Source organism: Girardinichthys multiradiatus, chromosome 14, assembly GCF_021462225.1.
Source record: "Girardinichthys multiradiatus isolate DD_20200921_A chromosome 14, DD_fGirMul_XY1, whole genome shotgun sequence".
In the NCBI taxonomy this organism is placed as follows: domain Eukaryota; kingdom Metazoa; phylum Chordata; class Actinopteri; order Cyprinodontiformes; family Goodeidae; genus Girardinichthys; species Girardinichthys multiradiatus.
The window spans coordinates 45,954,448-45,973,631 of NC_061807.1; the positions used below are offsets into that span (position 1 = coordinate 45,954,448).

The 19,184-nt window shown below is 38.7% G+C and overlaps 1 protein-coding gene across 1 annotated transcript in view; it reads right to left on the reverse strand.

The window, feature by feature from the left end:
- zcchc4 (zinc finger, CCHC domain containing 4) overlaps positions 1-14,962 on the reverse strand; it is a 47,537-nt gene extending 32,575 nt beyond the window's left edge. The window contains exons 1-4 of the mRNA XM_047386928.1: positions 14,774-14,962; positions 536-654; positions 313-395; positions 1-199 (exon numbers count right to left, since the gene is read on the reverse strand). The exon at positions 1-199 is cut by the window's left edge and continues 74 nt beyond it. Of these exons, the coding sequence (XP_047242884.1) occupies positions 1-199; positions 313-395; positions 536-654; positions 14,774-14,858 (486 nt within the window). The 5' untranslated portion in view covers positions 14,859-14,962. The remainder of the gene's footprint in view (positions 200-312; positions 396-535; positions 655-14,773) is intronic.
- Positions 14,963-19,184: the final 4,222 nt, after the last annotated feature.

Below are 19,184 nucleotides of genomic sequence, written 5' to 3' on the forward strand. Positions count from 1 at the left end.
ATCGGTGAACAGGTACTGAGCGTTGCATTTCTTGTTTTCGAGAGGACGCAGCAGGGTACTAGGCCTCCTCAGCTGGGCCGCAGTGACTCCTGTGGTCCTGTGGGCAGAGTGAGCACTGTGCTCTGCAGGCAGGAGCAGAATCTGACAATTCTCACAGAACTTCTTCTCATTGTGTGGCAGTGAGGAAAACTTCGGAAACCTGAGGAATGTGTCAGTATACATGCTTTGGTCAGTAAATATTCTCAGTACTTTGTTAATTCATCAAGTATCAGAGAAAAGCCCAGTGCTGAGCTGAATCAGCAGAACTGCTACCTGTTATAGTACTCCTGCTCTGTAAACCTAGGCCTTTTTGACTGCATCTCTGCTTCTCTGGCCAGCATCGTAGCTTCTGACACCTTATTTAGAAATGTATCATGGTCATTTTGTTTTGAACATCTCATATTCATACTTTTGAATATTTAAACATTAGATATTTTTGCATAAGTTGCATAAGTTACTTATGCATACATTTTCATCTTCCCATACTTATGCATACCTTTTCATTTTCCCACTGAAAAAAGCTGCAGTCCTTCCTGTCCCGACAGGCTGAGCATGCATAAAACCGCCTGCCATTGTTGCCTCTTTTGCCGATCTTCTCAAATAGTAAAGTAGGACCTGTTGAAACAAAGGATATGATGCCAACCTCAGCTTATCCTTTATTTAACAATTCTAACATGCAGGGAAATCTTTGAAAGCTCAACAAAGAGTGGTATTATGGACAATTGTGCAGTTTTTGTGGCTAACTCTGACCAGGTCCACATAAGAAAAAAAATCCCTAACCACATACTGCATGCTTTGTAAAAACCTTATGCAATTTAAATTAATACAAATATTATTTATTTTGGTATTAAATTATCAGACTCTAAAGACTCACGTGTCCTATGACAACACGTGTCCTACGGAGGACAATCCAGGCCTTATTTGACGGGTTTAAAGCTACTAAACAGACTTCTCTTTAAATTCAGATATACAGGGGTTGGACAATGAAACTGAAACACCTGGCTTTAGACCACAATAATTTATTAGTATGGTGTAGGGCCTCCTTTTGCGGCCAATACAGCATCAATTCGTCTTGGGAATGACATATACAAGTCCTGCACAGTGGTCAGAGGGATTTTAAGCCATTCTTCTTGCAGGATAGTGGCCAGGTCACTACATGTTACTGGTGGAGGAAAACGTTTCCTGACTCGCTCCTCCAAAACACCCCAAAGTGGCTCAATAATATTTAGATGTGGTGACTGTGCAGGCCATGGGAGATGTTTGTAATGGAAAATTCTTTTAAAGTGCTCTGATATTCCCTTCACCTCTCACATTTGTTTCTGTGTTGTATCACTCACAGGTGACCTTCCATCTACCTCTCACCTCTGACCTCTGTGTTTGATGAGTGTTCTGTTTTATTTAGCAGATGGACTCTAAATTCACATGCTGGAGAGTTTCATGGTTAACCCTTCCTGAAGTGTATATTTCAAAGGAAGGTAGATGGGTGCCCTCATAAATAACTTTGTTAACTCTGACCCGGGGAGGGTCTAGGGGCCATATTTCTAAAACTCTTTGAAGTTGAGATAACACCCTCATTTTTAGTATAAATACTGTTTGTGATTTCTGTTCGTGGCTCTGTTTCACTGACTAACCTCAGTGTCAGGGTCTTCAAACGCTGAATGCCTTTGAATAAAACTTATAAGACAAAGTCCGGATTTTCTCTTGTTATGAGTCAACTTCTACCCACTTTGATAAGAAAATTCCACAACAATTTTAGCGTCACGAACAGGATCTAACGTGCCAGAGGAGACCGCAGGATGGGACACGGACGCCTGGCCAGCCTGAGAGTTGTTCTCAGTCCACCTCCATATTACGGTAGTGGAGTCCTCATGCCCGCCTGCGGCGTCTGGCTGATTAGATCCGAACAATTTGTCTTCAAATATATCTGGGTGAGAAGTTGCTCTGTATGATATAATGTATATTATTATTTTTATTACACATTAACCATCATCTCCTAACTAATTAATTAGGTTCCAGAGTTGCGAGAGGGAGGACATCAGCTGAGGGCCCGTTTACCCTGCAAAAGGAATTGCAGGGAGGTTCTTATTGGTAACAATAAGATAAAGCAAAACACAGGGTTTTGCGGGTGGTTTTTAGCAATTTTCTACACCTCATAAAGGAGAAAAGCCAGTGGGCAGACGTGCCGCTGAACGGGTAAAAAAAAAATGGTTCCGGAACCTTGAGGCATCAGGGGTGTCTCCTTCTTCAGACTCTGATTTATAAAATAATGAAAGGAAAAAGTGGGGATGATTGTGTTAAATGTGCTTTAATTTGGAAGATAAGTTTGGTTTTTCACAGCGTGGAAGTTTGAGTGTAAATAAGTTAAATAGTTTAAAAAGTTTCAAGTAAAACAGTTGATGGAAAAATAAAAAAAAAAAACAAGAAAAGATTAAAAAGCACAGAGTGCATCAATTAAGGGGTTAAAGAGTTAAAACTTTCCTGAAGGAAGTTTCGTTTGTCTTAAATATTGCGATCAGTCGGTAAAGAAGGTAAAATTGAAAAAGGACATTAGAGATGCGAAAATAAAGTTGTTTTAGAAAGGAGTATAGTTCATGTTGTGGAAGGAAGTGACAGGCAGGGGGACAACTGACTGACTGACTGATAATATGTATTTGTACAAAATTTGAACCTATACTAAACTTTTCTTCTGCCTCTCTCACACACAAATACACACATATATGGGATTTAAGTTCAACATCTGCGTTTTTGAGTCTGGATTTTAGAAACCTGCCCTTCTCCAAGGCTACTCCACCAGAGACGCTTCTCCAGCACGGCCTGAAAGAGAGAGATCTGCCTTCCTGCATGTTGAAAATCGCAGTGTGACTTTCTACAAGAAAAAAAAAACGAAACTCAGAAGAAAATCCGGATTCTCTGAGATGGACAAAGATCCATGCTGTTTGCAAGAGCCAGAAGAGCGATACACTGGATTTATATTGAAAGCACATCTTATGTGGGCAGAAGAGAAACCGGAGCAAAGTTTCTTCTTTCTCCCTCCTGGAGAAGTTAAAGTGGACAAAGAATGATTGAATGTCTCACCAACAGACCTGGGAAGGGCCTGGTTGTTTTTTGGACTGTTAGAGGACTGTGTGCCATGACAGTCTGACTCTGGAGCGATTTAGAAACTGATGGGGGTAACGTACAAACACACACACATTTGCATAAATCTTTTCCTATTTTCTGCAATGAAGAACGCTTATTAACCGCTTCTCATGTGATGCTTACTTGACGTTGACAGATATAGCGGGTTAAAATATTATTTTAGGGTTAGAAAAGTATCTTTAAAAGGGTGATAACTTAACTCATTTGATACTTTCCAGTTAATTATTTTAGAGAAACAAGTTCTCTTTCGTCGTGGAATATTCAGGGTGAATTATTCTAGTTATTAAAAGTTATTAAAAGCAGAGGAAGTTACAACATCTCCAAAACTCAGCAGTAACCAAGTGTTTCTATGTTATTCTCAGGACAGATCTCATGAAGGAGCATTTTTAAAACCCAGCGCATGCGTAAAACCTGATGGGTTTCTCCTTCAGATATTATTTTCTGTTGTCAGATTTTGTATCCCATAAATCTAATGGGTAGAGACCTCATTAAAACAGGCTTAGTTCTACTGCAGATGGTCTTCATATAGTTTCTGACACAGTACTTACAGTTTGGTGCAATTTTTGTCCACAAGTGTTAACTGACGCTTATGGAAAGTACAAATTCATTGTTTTTCACAGCAGCTGCTGGGAAGAGGTTATATTAGGTTTTTCTTCCCTCTTCTGATTCATGCAGCATGTTGATTTATACTGTATCTTATATCAGGTCCTGACAAAAAACTATGAAAGGTTTGGTTCTGCAGGTTCTTTTTCCTCCCTTTGGAGAAGGAAAGGACACCTGATCAGTTCTGTGTTGCACAGAAATATTAAAACACTTGTTGTTTTCTAAGAGATCACCAGCTAAAAACTTTTAAAACTTTTGAGAGTAATTGGTTTTGTTAAACATATTTCCCTTGGTAAAACAAACCTTTAAAATGAGTATGAAAAAATTGGGTTATTTAGAAAGAATTTGATTGGACAGTGGTACCACACAAAAATTAAACTGCTTCCTAAAAGACTCTGCATGAAAAGGCCTTCAGAACCGTGGAGTTATTTTCCACCACAGTACCAAGTTTTTAAGCATGCTTTTTCTTTATTTTAAAACAGATCTGGTTTTTGTTTTGTTTTTGGCTTTTTAGCATAATGTTTGTCTGAAGCTTCTTATGAACTGGGATAGGAGCAAATATGATCTGAGGTAAATTAGGAGCTGTGAACTAATAATTTTAAATCTGATTATTGTCCAAGCAGAAATAATATATTTAGCCAATCCTTCAATCTCTGCAGAAAGTTAACACCATTGTTCAATGCAGTAGTACTCAACTTGTGGTTCCTGGATTCCTGAAGCCTGTAAGCCATAGATTTTGGGTCCATGAAATTATAAGACTTAATTAAAGGTAGGCTGATTACTTATTAAAATAGATCTAAGTCAATGATGAGTTCCAGTCATTTTGGTGACTTTGAAATGCAATAATACTCAAAATTTCTACTCTGGTGAGCACAGATTGGGGTTGAAGAGTTTAGTTTTGGAACCAAGGTTAGGACTTGTATAACGGAATAAAGACAAGTAAAATCCTTTATTTTAGGAAAAGAAAAGAAATAAAGGCTCTCTTAACAGTAAGAGGATGGTCGGCTCAAACTCAAGTCTCCTTGTTTGATTTCTTAGGGTTTAAAGATTAAAGGAATACATAGGAGTACAAAGGTACACAAGGTGATTTCAGATTACTAAGAGATAAAATATTGGAACATTTATCACCATTGGATTATTAAAGAGGGGTTCTAGTGATAAGTTCTCCCCAACTCTCAAAATTTAAATAGCCAAATTAAAGAAAATGATGTTTGTTCTTTTTTGAAACATTATGTGGGAAAAAGTCCAGTTTGGAGACAAGCTTCTTATCTTAATTTATGATTAAGTCAAACACTGCAGTTTTGTTTAGTTTGGGTATAACATAAAAATGTCAATGCTGACTTTTCTAATTTCCCCTCGGGGATCAATAAAGTATCTTTGAATTTGAATTGAATTAAATTAAAAATACTTCTTTGCATTTAACTTGAAATTCTGCAATGCAGCTGCGATCAAATTGAGCCAAACAAAAAGAGAACTATAACAATAACTCTCAGGATTGTAGTTATTATTACAGAGTTACAGTACAAAGAATTAGCAAAAGGTTTCAGCATCAGTAAATTTGGATTCATATAAGAGAAAACTGTTGCTGTGCTTCTAAATACTTTGAGATCTCTTTGGACTATGTGCACTCATTTTTAAAAAAAAAACAATCCTGAAGATTGTCATAACAACATTGATCAATTATAGCATTAAAAGATATGGTTGAGAAAACATATTCTGAAAAGAGATTGTTAAAAATTTCTTTGAATTCTTGAAGCTTCAAATTTGGCCATTTGTTTGTCTCTGATGTTTTGTCTTTGTTTTGTTGGAATTAATGTTTGATTATATGTTGCATGAAACAATAATCCATGTTTGGAATAATGTTTCTAAATCTCAGATTGATTAAACTTTGAGTTTTCAGGAGAATTAAGAAGCAGCTTGTTTCTGAGGTAGGTGCATGTTAATAGCTTTGCAGTTTAAGTTACACTAATGTGGGATGGGATGAAGAAACTGTGGGTCCGCCCATAGGCTGTCAATCAGAGGTTAGTTCTGCCTGACTCCGCCCACCTACTAGGTTGGTTCATGCCTTTGTTGTCATGGTAACGCTCAGCACCTCCCTTCCTGAGTTTTAACACTGTTTAAGAGACAATAGAGTCAAAATGCTTGTAGTGATTGTTGCCTTAAAAACATGTTTTTTTTGTATAATGATTAAGGATGTAGCATGACTTTTAGATTTATGTGTTTTATTATTAAAAGGTTAATGAAATAGTTTAAACTAGTTTGAAGAATTAGTTTTGCATGCAGAATCATTGGTGATTTATTAGATTGAAAGTTTCCCTGGTGCCATTAAGCTAGCTGACAGTTCAAGATATGCAAAAGTAAGGAATATATTTTTGATAAAGAATCAGAGTCATGCCTTTATACTTGGTGGGAATTATTTATTAGATTCAATTTGTAGGGTTTATTCATCCAAATTACATTGGATGTCCATTAATCTAATACTCATCTTTGTACAAGACAAATTAGGATGATATGTGACTAATTTCTAAGTGAAACATTGATGAACTAAATAATTACAGTTTGTGTTTAGTTGTTAATGGAACTGAATTGCAGTTAAAAACATCTGGATTTTCTTTATGTTGCTTTCGTTAAATTCATAGTGACACATAGTTATGTCAGAATTCATTTCTTTGGTTCTAGGTTATGTGATCTTGGTTACTAAAACATTTTTGTACAAACTTTTTGCTGGATTGTCGCATGGGTTGGACCCTGCGCCAGAAGAGGGGAATGTCAGAATAAAGTAACATGGGGTTCCAAAAGTTTTAGCACTCATGGGAAAAAGGGTAGCTCAGACCTCCAGTGAGGACTTAGTGACAATGCGAGAGAGACGTTGTACTTTGTTTATATAAATGGTGCATAGCTCCCTAAGACCACATTATGAAAACCTCTCTGAAATTATGGTGTTGATTCTTTTGTGAAATTTTATATCTCCATAGATTAGACCATTTTTGAAATTATTTTTGGGTATTCTGAAACTATGAAATATTGACCTGTAATCAGACCTTCCTCAAACATCATGTCACATTTTTGATATTCAGAATATTTAGCTGATGGTCACTGCTAGTATATCAGGTGAAGTCAGAAGATCAATTCTTTGGATTTTGTTGGATGTTTTAATGAAGTTCATGTAGTTAAGCACTTAGGTTTGAGAATGGGACTTTGAATTGAAAATTAGCCAAGTGTTGTGAAGGCTCTACCTATTGTTCTCACTTATATGAGATTGAGACAAAGGACACAGGCAAATCTCAGTCCTTTTGAAGTGCTGTGTGGCAGGTCTCCTATTTGGGATATTGCCAAGATAATTTTCTTCCACATCTTTGTGTGAAGATAGGATGTTGTTTTACTGTCAAAACCTGTCCACTGTGTTTTCTCAAGTTTCACAGACAGTGAAGGCTGCATTACCAGAAACAGCCACTTCCACCCTCCAGTCCTTTATTCCTGGCGACTGGATTCTGGTCAGAGAATTTAGGAGAAAACACTGGAAGTCCAGGTGCTGGAATGGCCCATATCAGATCCTACTAGACAGCCAGAAAAGCTGCAGGAAAGCTGCAGGAAAGCTCCAGCTCCTCCAGTTTCATCTGGCTTCCAGGACGCAAGTCATCTTCCAACTGGATCATCCACGGCTGAAAGGTGTGAGGACAGCGGACCACCACAAGATAAAGAACTGTAAGCTGATCACTGGCGAGTGATTGAAGAGGTGGTTGAAGAACACTGTTCTTACAAGGGCACAATAATCCCTTGGGCAGTGCAACGTTATTTCAGAATCTACTTAAGGCCATCGCATTGCCTGAAAGTTAAAAATCATAAGTTGGACTATGGAAGCCTAACTTCAAGCTGGTTAGAGTTCCTGTTTCTAAACATATTTCTAGAGGAGCTTCCTACGACCGCCCACCTGTACCAGACTGGTAACAGGGCAGCTTGAAGCGCAGAAGCCACTCAGGAGAGGCAGCAGGATTTTTGTTTTTTTTAAAGTTGTTTATAATTTGTTTTCTTTGAGAAAAAACTGTTTGCTTTCTGTACCAGAAGAAAGGACATTCCACTTCAAGGTCACGATGCAGTTAAATGGAAGATGGTCTGTTCTGATGCTAATGATTGGTATTTCAAGTATTTTTATAACTCTTGTGTTCATTTGGGAAAAGGTGCAGCAAAGACAATGTAAGGCTAATTTGAGGAATTGTGTAAATAATAGTCATCAGCTGATTCGAAGAGAGATTCATCACTTTTCTGACTACTATGATCATACTGATAATGTCTGGTGGCAACTGATGCATCAAACCATGAGGAAGATAAGAAATGATAGTTGCTATGTTTGTTGTTTGATTCCACATGCTATTAATGATCAACCATTTTTGGTACCAGTTCCTATTGATACTGCTTATACTCTGGCTACTTTCTTTCCAGATAACCAGTTGGTGATGAGACTGGTACGTTTTTCTGTGTTGCCTGTTGATAAGGATGTGAACTTAATTTCTGTTTGTCATGATTGTGATGATTCTGCATTTGCGGTGGCAGATGGTATGGATACCAATGGATTTTATGTTGCTTGAGATGCTTTACAGTAGATCTTAGAGGAAGCCATGACATAACACATGTATTTGTTATGTATTCTTTTCTTTTATTAGTTTTACTTTGATTATGAGCTTGGGTGCTGGTTTTGTAAAATTTTCTTTTAGTTTTGTGATTATCTTGTAATCAGAAGAAAGGAGTGTAATGGAAAATTCTTTTAAAGTGCTCTGATATTCCCTTCACCTCTCACATTTGTTTCTGTGTTGTATCACTCACAGGTGACCTTCCATCTACCTCTCACCTCTGACCTCTGTGTTTGATGAGTGTTCTGTTTTATTTAGCAGATGGACTCTAAATTCACATGCTGGAGAGTTTCATGGTTAACCCTTCCTGAAGTGTATATTTCAAAGGAAGGTAGATGGGTGCCCTCATAAATAACTTTGTTAACTCTGACCCGGGGAGGGTCTAGGGGCCATATTTCTAAAACTCTTTGAAGTTGAGATAACACCCTCATTTTTAGTATAAATACTGTTTGTGATTTCTGTTCGTGGCTCTGTTTCACTGACTAACCTCAGTGTCAGGGTCTTCAAACGCTGAATGCCTTTGAATAAAACTTATAAGACAAAGTCCGGATTTTCTCTTGTTATGAGTCAACTTCTACCCACTTTGATAAGAAAATTCCACAACATGTTCAACTTCACTTTCATGTTCATCAAACCAATCTTTCACCAGTCTTGCTGTGTGTATTGGTGCATTGTCATCCTGATACACGGCACCGCCTTCAGGATACAATGTTTGAACCATTGGATGCACATGGTCCTCAAGAATGGTTCGGTAGTCCATCTAGCACAAGTATTGGGCCAAGGGAATGCCATGATATGGCAGCCCAAACCATCACTGATCCACCCCCATGCTTCACTCTGGGCATGCAACAGTCTGGGTGGTACGCTTCTTTGGGGCTTCTCCACACCGTAACTCTCCCGGATGTGGGGAAGTAAACAGTAAAGGTGGACTCAGAGAACAATACATGTTTCACATTGTCCACAGCCCAAGATTTGCGCTCCTTGCACCATTGAAACCGACGTTTGGCATTGGCATAAGTGACCAAAGGTTTGGCTATAGCAGCCCGGCCGTGTATATTGACCCTGTGGAGCTCCCGACGGACAGTTCTGGTGGAAACAGGAGAGTTGAGGTGCACATTTAATTCTGCCGTGATTTGGGCAGCCGTGGTTTTATGTTTTTTGGATACAATCCGGGTTAGCACCCGAACATCCCTTTCAGACAGCTTCCTCTTGCGTCCACAGTTAATCCTGTTGGATGTGGTTCGTCCTTCTTGGTGGTATGCTGACATTACCCTGGATACATCACAAAGTCTTGCTGTCTTGGTCACAGATGTACCAGCAAGACGTGCACCAACAATTTGTCCTCTTTTGAACTCTGGTATGTCATCCATAATGTTGTGTGCATTTCAATATTTTGAGAAAAACTGTGCTCTTACCCTGCTAATTGAACCTTCACACTCTGCTCTTACTGGTGCAATGTGCAATCAATGAAGACTGGCTACCAGGCTGGTCCAATTTAGCCTTGAAACCTCCCACACTAAAATGACAGGTGTTTCAGTTTCATTGTGCAACCCCTGTACTTCGATACCTGCAGAACAATGTGTCACAAATGGTTTAACTGTTTGACTTGATATTTTGTGGTACGTTTTTATTAAAAGTATAATCTACTAGGGTTGGGCTGTAATAAGGTGTACCGGCGGTATCTTTCAAAAACAACGGTATCGGTTTCAATACCGTTATTTAAAAAACTATAGAAGATAAGGATTAAAGATAATTAAATCAATGCCTAAAAATGATTATAATGTCCAGCAGCACTTATATGTGTTTGAATTTTTTTCAGTTTTATTTCCACAGTAGTGAGATTTTTGATAAAGTTTATGAACGTGACGTTATCACGTGACAGCGTGGAGGAGAGAGCGAGAGAAAGAAAGATGGCAAGTCGCGCACCGAATGACCTCGTCGCTAAGAAGAACACAACGTCTGCAGTCTGGCAATATTTCGGGTTCCTAGCAAATGAGAAGGGGGAGCCAGTAAATACTGATGAGGCAATATGTAAATTATATAATAAAAAGGTGACTGCGAGAGAGGGAAACACGTCGAACCTAAGGATGCATCTCAGAGTTAACCATCCACTCACTGCTGCGAAGATGCATTTGGCCCCGAGTTCAATAAGTGCAACAGTTTCAATACCTCTCGCTGATACCTGATGCAGGTCCAAGACCAACCACAATTAAGTCCACCGCCACTTATACAAAGTCAAAAATAATAGGGGCCTTCGGGAAAACAACAAAGTACAAAAGGGACAGTGTCCGTTCGAAAACCTGTACGGACGTAGTGACAAAATACTTGGCAAAGGAAATGGTCTCTTTCCACACAGTGGAAAAAAAGTCCTTTAAGGACATGGTAAAGGTCCTAGATGCCCAGTACGAGCTACCTGGACAGAAACATTTCTCACCAACAGTCGTCCCACATTTATATATTAAAGTTAGAGACGAGGTTCAAGTACTGCTGTCAGTGGCCGACAGTTATTCTTTAACAACTGACATGTGGTTGTCATTTAACATGACTCCATATACATCTCTGACTCTCCACACTATTACACCTGAGTGGAAACTTAAATAGTTTCCACTCTCAGTAAAACACCTGAGTGAAAACTTAAATAGTTTCCACTCAGGTGTTTTCCTGAGAGTCATACAGCCGACAATCTTGCTGCAGCGCTCAGAGCTGCACTTCAGGACTGGCAACTCGACGAGAAAAAAACTTTCAGGCATAACCACTGACAACGCCGCCAACATTTCTGCCGCAATCAGGTCCCTGCATTGGCCGGGGCTTAACTGCTTCGGTCACAATCTAAACCTGGCTGTCACGAATGCATTGCATGACAATAGGCTTATTTATTCATTCATTTATTAATTCATTCAGTCATCTACTAATTAATTTGTTAATTAATTAATTCTTTCATTTGTCCATCCATCCATCAATTGGCAGGACTACACAATTTACTGGGGCTCCAAACTGGCCATGGTGAACGGCATCCTGGAGCAGGCCCAAGGGATCAGACACGTCTTGTCTGACGACAGAAGGAGCAGCTTGTCCCTGACCTGGCAGGACACAGACTTCTTGAAAGCTGTTCACAATGCACTGAAACCAGTCTGTGACTTCACTGATATTTTGTCAGGAGAACATTATGTGACCAGTTCCTCTATCCTCCCCATACTCCAGTTATGCAGGGACAATGTGTTGGCTGTGTCAGAAAACGACCTTCAGCTAACAAAGTCAATCAAAACTGGAATTTTAATAAAAGCTAAAGGGCAAGTATGAATCTGATTCAATGCCAAATTAATGCACTTTCCACGACCCTTGTTACCGTGGAGGATATGAGACTGATGCCAACGCAATGGCTGAGACCAAGGCTGAATTACAGGCTGACATCGTGAGCTTAGAGGGCCAAGCACCAGCAGGTCCAGTGGTCATTATCAGAGTGGAAGAGTGAGAGGCCCAACCCGAACCCCCACGATAAAGGGATACTCTGGGAAGTCTCCTGCAAAAACAAGCCAATGCAGTGGGAGGTCCCGTCGGCAGTGTAGAGGACCAAGTCGGAGCTGAAATAACAGCCTACAGTTTGGAGCCCATTATCCAAGCAGACGAAGACCCACTTCTGTGGTGGAAATGTGCTGCCAGGCATTTCCCCTGATGTTACGAGTGGCCAGAAAGTACCTGTGCGTCTGTGCCACAGGCTTGCCATCGGAACGGGTTTTCAGCACCATGGGAAGAGTTGTAAGTCCCCAACGTTCCATGTTAAAACCAGAAGAAATTAACATGCTGGTTTTTCTGGCTAAAAATCTTGAGTAAACCTGTTGACACTTGCCACCCAGGTCACATTGGGACTGTGTGTGTGTTGGCATTATTTGTTTCTTTTACTTTTTCCACTTTGTTATATAAGTCGTTCTTTGTTATTTAAAGTTGTTCAGGCTGTGATTTAATTTAATAGATTTGTGTGCGCATCCTGCACAAAAACTGTTTTGGATGGTCAAGTTAATAAAATTTTTTGACTGTTGTATTTGCACTTTTTAAGTTGTTTCTAATCAAAGTTGTTAATATTGTGCATATTATGATGTTGTTTCATTATTAGTGTTTGGTATTTAGTTTCCAAACAGTGTAGGCACTAGACAACAGTTTGGTGATGCTGTCTGAGCCTCAAGTCATAATTTTTAATTAATCACGGTAATAGCATTTACCGAGGTAAAATGTGGAGACTGTATGAAGGTATCAGAATTTGGATACCGTCCAACCCTATAATCTACCCTCCTGAAAACAAGCTTTGTGACATTTAGTGACATAACACAAGGTGACTAATCAGAGTTCTTTTGAGTGTATCCATTTGTATTCTCCTTGTTGTCCTCTTTAGTCATGTTTATGATGAAATTCCCCTTCAAAAAAGGTGTTCACCTGTATTCTGAAAGGCAGCAGTGAAGTATTTAAGCCATATGAAAACACTGGATGGAATTCAGGAAAACGTGGCTACAATCAAACACAATGTAAACAGATTAAGAAGAGGACCAAAATTGTCAGATTTTATGATCAAAGATTATAAGCAATCATTTTGAGCTAGGTTGTTCTGATTGCCAGGCAGACATCAGCGCTCCCCCTACCATTATCCACAGGGGGGCTACCCTAATTTCTAATGCCCAACTTGACAAAAGCAGGACAAAAACACTCATCATACTCTGTGTCACCCAAGCTGACACGCTGAGTTACGTGGGCTTGCGCACAGGTGAACACCCGCTCCCGACAGCAGACAGCGAACGCACAGGAAAACAAGCCACTAAAACCTGTAAAGCAGGCAAGGGTATCTGCAGGTTTTAAAAGCAAATTTCATTTTGATGGTAGCACTTGCTCTCCTACGAGTAGCAGCAGGGCTAACTCTCCTACACCTGGTGCAAAGGTACAAGTACACATTATAGCCCAAGGGTTCCATGCCCTGCCCCTGACATGCAACACCAAATAAAAGGTTTTGACCTGGCTTGGTGAAATAACCCCCCTTTCTCTATAAAACTGTCTCAAGGGAATTTACAAAGTCAATTCAATCGAAACATCAGGATTTCAAGTCGGGTACATACATTTCAATTAACAACTATCAGACAGAGCTGTTGGATTCAGCTTATTATTCAAATTGGTTAAAAGGTTTTGTGTCCGAGGAAACCCAGCAGATTGTGTCGAGTCATTACTCCTGGATCTCCTGGACCTCTTAGCTGCCTTAACTGATGCCGTTCTCTCAACGTAACAATTAAGTAGAAGTAGACTCAACATCTAACTGTAATATTGTGTGTTAAATTGTTTCTTACAGGAGTTAGTGACTTCCATGTTGCTTCAGATAAGTGGCAGCTGCTGGGAGCTGGACGGAAAAATATCTAATAGCAGGTTTTGTATTCTCAGCTGATATGGGCATAAAAGACTGAAGAAACACCAAACACATGAAACCAAATAAGCTATGAGAAACCATGGGGTGATTAAACAATCATACCTCCCAGCTCACCTGTACAACACTGGTGACCACTGTTAAGACATACAGCAGGACTGCACCTTGAACTGTCTTATTGCTGAAATGTGCCAAATAAATAAGCGTGCCAGCTTTCTCTCTGGCACACTGCATTTCTTTAGGGTTTTCTCACAAATTGGAAAAGTTTGTAAACACAAATATTCAGCTAAATGTGATAGAAAAGGGCAGGATCAATAACAAAATAGCAGCTGTAAACTGCTCTGGTGAAAAGCGAATATCAAGCCTTAATTAAAAGTGATCCTAAAAGCACGTGGTTATAGATCAGAACATTTGTTTTACCGCTCCAGTGTTTATTTTCCCCGAGGAGCCGCGGTTTCTCATAGTTTATTTAGTTTCATGTGTTTTTTAGTCGTTTATACCCGTGTTAACAAATACAAAGCCTGATATCAGATAAAGAACTTTATTACAGTATTTATATGAGACACGGTGGTGAGCGGTGCTCTTTCCATCTTGCTCCCAGCAGCTGCAGTTGAACTGAAACAACACGGATGTCATTAAATAACTCCTGTAAGAAACATTTTAACAACATTACAGTCACCTGATTATACTATATTACTACGTCGACGAGGTCAGCTAAGAGGTGTCCATAGGCTAAGCAACATCTGCGGTGGCTAGCAGCAACCACTGACGCTAACGGAAGATGGTACCAGTGAAAACACGTCAATCCGTAAAGTTCTAAGTTAATATTTGTTATTGGACATAGAATACATTGTGAATTTAGCAGACAAACTTAATTACTCAAAAATGATCACTTAACATTTATTGCTAACGTTAGCAGATTTTTTTAAAGGACTAGTTTGGTGTTGAGTTGCAGCTATAAACTCACCATGCGGACACCATGGTGCTGTTTTCCCCTCTGGAAGAATAACTTCTATTCCAACACTGTCGTTGTTTTCCTCGGTTGTCGCCATGTCTGAGCTTTATAACCGGTTAATGGCTTCACTCCAAAACTCCATCAGATACAACAGTGACTTCTTTTAAAACAGAGCCACGCTGCTTTATGTCGCGTGCATTTTACGTATCTGACGTTTTTTGCAGCGACACGTCAAGGTGGTCGCCATATTGGGAAGGGAGACAGCGACCAGTTAACCATTAAAGTGAATTGGAAAAGTATGGTGAAAATGAACTTTGCTACTAATTTATATAATTTATGAATGTTTATCTTCCGCATGATGTAAAGTCAGTTTTCATCAACAGTTGTAGACTGGTCCTAACAGTGATCTGAACCATCCAAAATTATCGGTGCTATAAATGTTTTAAAATAAAGTCCTCACAAAAAAGCATGCAGTTAATTTCAAATATAGATGAGATTTGTGTAACCTGGTACTCTGTACCTACTCCTTTTCAAGTTTGTATTATCCCATTGGTGTTGCTGTGGGGCTGCACAGGTGAGCCAAAATTAGTTTAGGAAACCACTGCTTTGTCTCTGTGCTTTGTGAAATTCTGTCCAGGTATGCATTTGGGTTTTATTGTATGCTTTCATTGATCTGTTTTAATTGTGTTTTAACCCTCTCTGTGCTTTGTGAAACTCTGTCTAAGTGGACAAAGGGAGGTAGCTGGGTGTTGCCCAAAAAGGGGAGGAAGCTGGGGACATATAGCCCAAGCCACGCCATGCTGGCCTATAGTTATTGATGGATCAGACGACACAGAAACCTCGGCACATGCGCAGAGCAAACAAGACGAAACTCCGCGTCGGTGCGCGTATCGCCTTAAGGAAAACCACGTGACCGATACAGTTCCTGTGTCGTTTGGTTGTGAACGCGCCAAATTGTATTTATAAGGTAGAAAATGTATCGACACGTTTGTGGGTTTTGTTGGATGGAGATAGTTTGTGTTCTTTGCTTTGCGTTGGTTTTTGGCCCGTATTTGAATACAGGTGTTGTGTGAAATTTTGTTCCCCTGAAATAATCTGTTCCCCCTGTGTCGGGAGGGCGCATTGCAGCCAGAGAGGCGGATCCGACCGTCTTCACGGCTTTTCTGATCGGTTTGTCGGTAAAACGTCAGTCATTTTCTACCGCTTATTCCATAGTGGGTCGCGGGGGAGCTGGTGCCTATCTCCAGCAGTCTATGGGCGAGAGGCGGGGTACACCCTGGACAGGTCGCCAGTCCATCGCAGGGCAACACACAAACAACCATGCACACACTCATTCATACACCTAAGGGCAATTTAGAGTGACCAATTAACCTAACAGGCATGTCTTTGGACTGTGGGAGGAAGCCAGAGTACCCGGTGAGAACCCACGCATGCACGTGGAGAACATGCAAACTCCATGCAGAAAGACCCCCGGCTGGGAATCGATCCCAGGACCTTCTTGCTGCAAGGCAACAGTGCTACCAACTGCACCACCGTGCAGCCCCATGACAAAATGTATTCATGTCAATGTTACTTTATTTTTAATCAACAGCTTCTAGAAAAAATAAATAAATACAAAATGAACCTGGTCTTGTGAGGTTTTTTTTGCACAGCTTCGTGTTGTTTCCAACAAAGTCTTTTCCAACTTGTGTCATGTTCACTTTAACCTGACGGACATCAGGCAGCCACCAAACACTGTTTTCCAACACGTCATGTTTATTTATACTTTTTTATTACTGATATAAAACAATGGAGGCTCACTCTGCTGGGCACGAAACGTCAGGCTTTCTGAATAGATGAGAGTGTAGCTTATTTTTCTGGTAAATCGCGTTCTATTGTAAAATATGACAAAATACTGGATTTATTAAAGATATTTCTTCTAGCTAGTTTTTGATCATTTTTGATAATGGTAATGTCTGATGTTTTGTTTAAAATAATCAGCTCTAGTATTATTTATGTACTTTACATATTCCTATATCAAACATACTGTCCCTGTCATGTATGAGTACATATTTCCCCTCTTTTAAAAAAAGGGAAAACATTTTTATAGGAACATCAAAGGGGAACACAATATTCCAGCCTGACGCTCACACCTCGTGATGTTTATTTACCCCATGGGACAGGGATTAACCAATCTTTATATTTTGGGTTGGTCATTCCGCACATCACAACGCAACTATTCTTGTGAATGTGGACACATTTGCTCTTTATTTGCCAGAGTTACAGAGGGGGCAAAATATTTCAGCCATCTGAAATATTGTATTTCCCCCTCCTAACATAGGAACAAAATAACTTACAGGCAAATGTTTTACTGTGTCTATTCTTCTCATCGTGGACAATAAGTCCTGTGAATGTGGAAACATTTGCTCTTTATATGCCAGAGTTACAGGGGGGAACTGATTATTTCAGATGGCTGAAATATTTTGTTCCCCAACATTCTTTCCCTCTTTTTAAAAGAGAGAAAATATGTTCTCATACATGACAGGGACAGTATGTTTGATATAGGAATATGTAAATTACTTAAATAATACTAGGGCTGATTATTTTAAACAAAACATCAGACATTACCATTACCAAAATGATCAAAAACTAGCTAGTAGAAATATCTTTAATAAATCCAGTATTTTGTTATATTTTACATTAGAACGCGATTTACCAGAAAAATAAGCTACACTCATCTATTCAGGAAGCCTGACTTTTTATGGGGTTCCATTAGTGGCAAAAATATGTATATGTGTCTATGTATATGTTTATGTGTCTATGTATATGTATATGTGCTGTTCTTATGTCTATGTATGCTGTGTATGTTAGGTGCTTATGTTAGGTGCTGATGTCTATGTTAAGTGTATATGTGAGATGTACATGTTAGGCGCGTATGTTAAGTGTACATGTTAGATGCTCATGTTAAGTGCATATGTTAGATGCTTATGTTAAGTGTACATGTTAGATGCTTATGTTAAGTGTATATGTTAGATGCTCATGTTAAGTGTACATGTTAGATGCTTATGTTAAGTGTACATGTTAGATGCTTATGTTAAGTGTACATGTTAGATGCTTATGTTAAGTGTACATGTTAGATGCTTATGTTAAGTGTACATGTTAGATGCTTATGTTAAGTGTACATGTTAGATGCTTATGTTAAGTGTACATGTTAGATGCTTATGTTAAGTGTACATGTTAGATGCTTATGTTAAGTGTATATGTTAGATGCTTATGTTAAATGTACATGTTAGATGCTTATGTTAAGTGTACATGTTAGATGCTTATGTTAAGTGTACATGTTAGATGCTTATGTTAAGTGTATATGTTAGATGCTTATGTTAAGTGTATATGCTAGATGCTTATGTTAAATGTACATGTTAGATGCTTATGTTAAGTGTACATGTTAGATGCTTATGTTAAGTGTACATGTTAGATGCTTATGTTAAATGTACATGTTAGATGCTTATGTTAAGTGTACATGTTAGATGCTTATGTTAAGTGTACATGTTAGATGCTTATGTTAAGTGTACATGTTAGATGCTTATGTTAAGTGTACATGTTAGATGCTTATGTTAAGTGTACATGTTAGATGCTTATGTTAAGTGTATATGTTAGATGCTTATGTTAAGTGTACATGTTAGATGCTTATGTTAAGTGTACATGTTAGATGCTTATGTTAAGTGTATATGTTAGATGCTTATGTTAAGTGTACATGTTAGATGCTTATGTTAAGTGTACATGTTAGATGCTTATGTTAAGTGTACATGTTAGATGCTTATGTTAAGTGTACATGTTAGATGCTTATGTTAAGTGCATATGTTAGATGCTTATGTTAAGTGTAGATGTTAGATGCTTATGTTAAGTGTACATGTTAGATGCTTATGTTAAGTGTACATGTTCGGTGCTTATGTTAAGTGTACATGTTAGATGCTTATGTTAAGTGTACATGTTAGATGCTTATGTTAAGTGTACATGTTAGATGCTTATGTTAGGTGTACATGTTAGATGCTTATGTTAAGTGTACATGTTAGATGCTTATGTTAGATGTACATGTTAGATAGATGCCTTTGTTAGCCCCCCCCCCTATAGTGGAGAGCTTATTAATTCAAAATGAAAAGAAACACTATTATAATTATTCACAAATACTCCATCCAATAAATAAATGTCCCCATGAAATAAAACAAAATATATAATATAAATAATCTTTTTTTAGTTTGTCAGGTATTTACTTACTTCCAGATTTATGCATTTAAGATTTTACAATTTATTTCAAGATTTCTCTAATTAATGATGGTATTTTATTTTTTGATACTTTTATTTAGTAAAGCTACTTTAGGTGGGACTTTTATTTTTTAACCCCATTGTGTCTAGCAATCTTCAATGAAAATCTATGCTCTACATC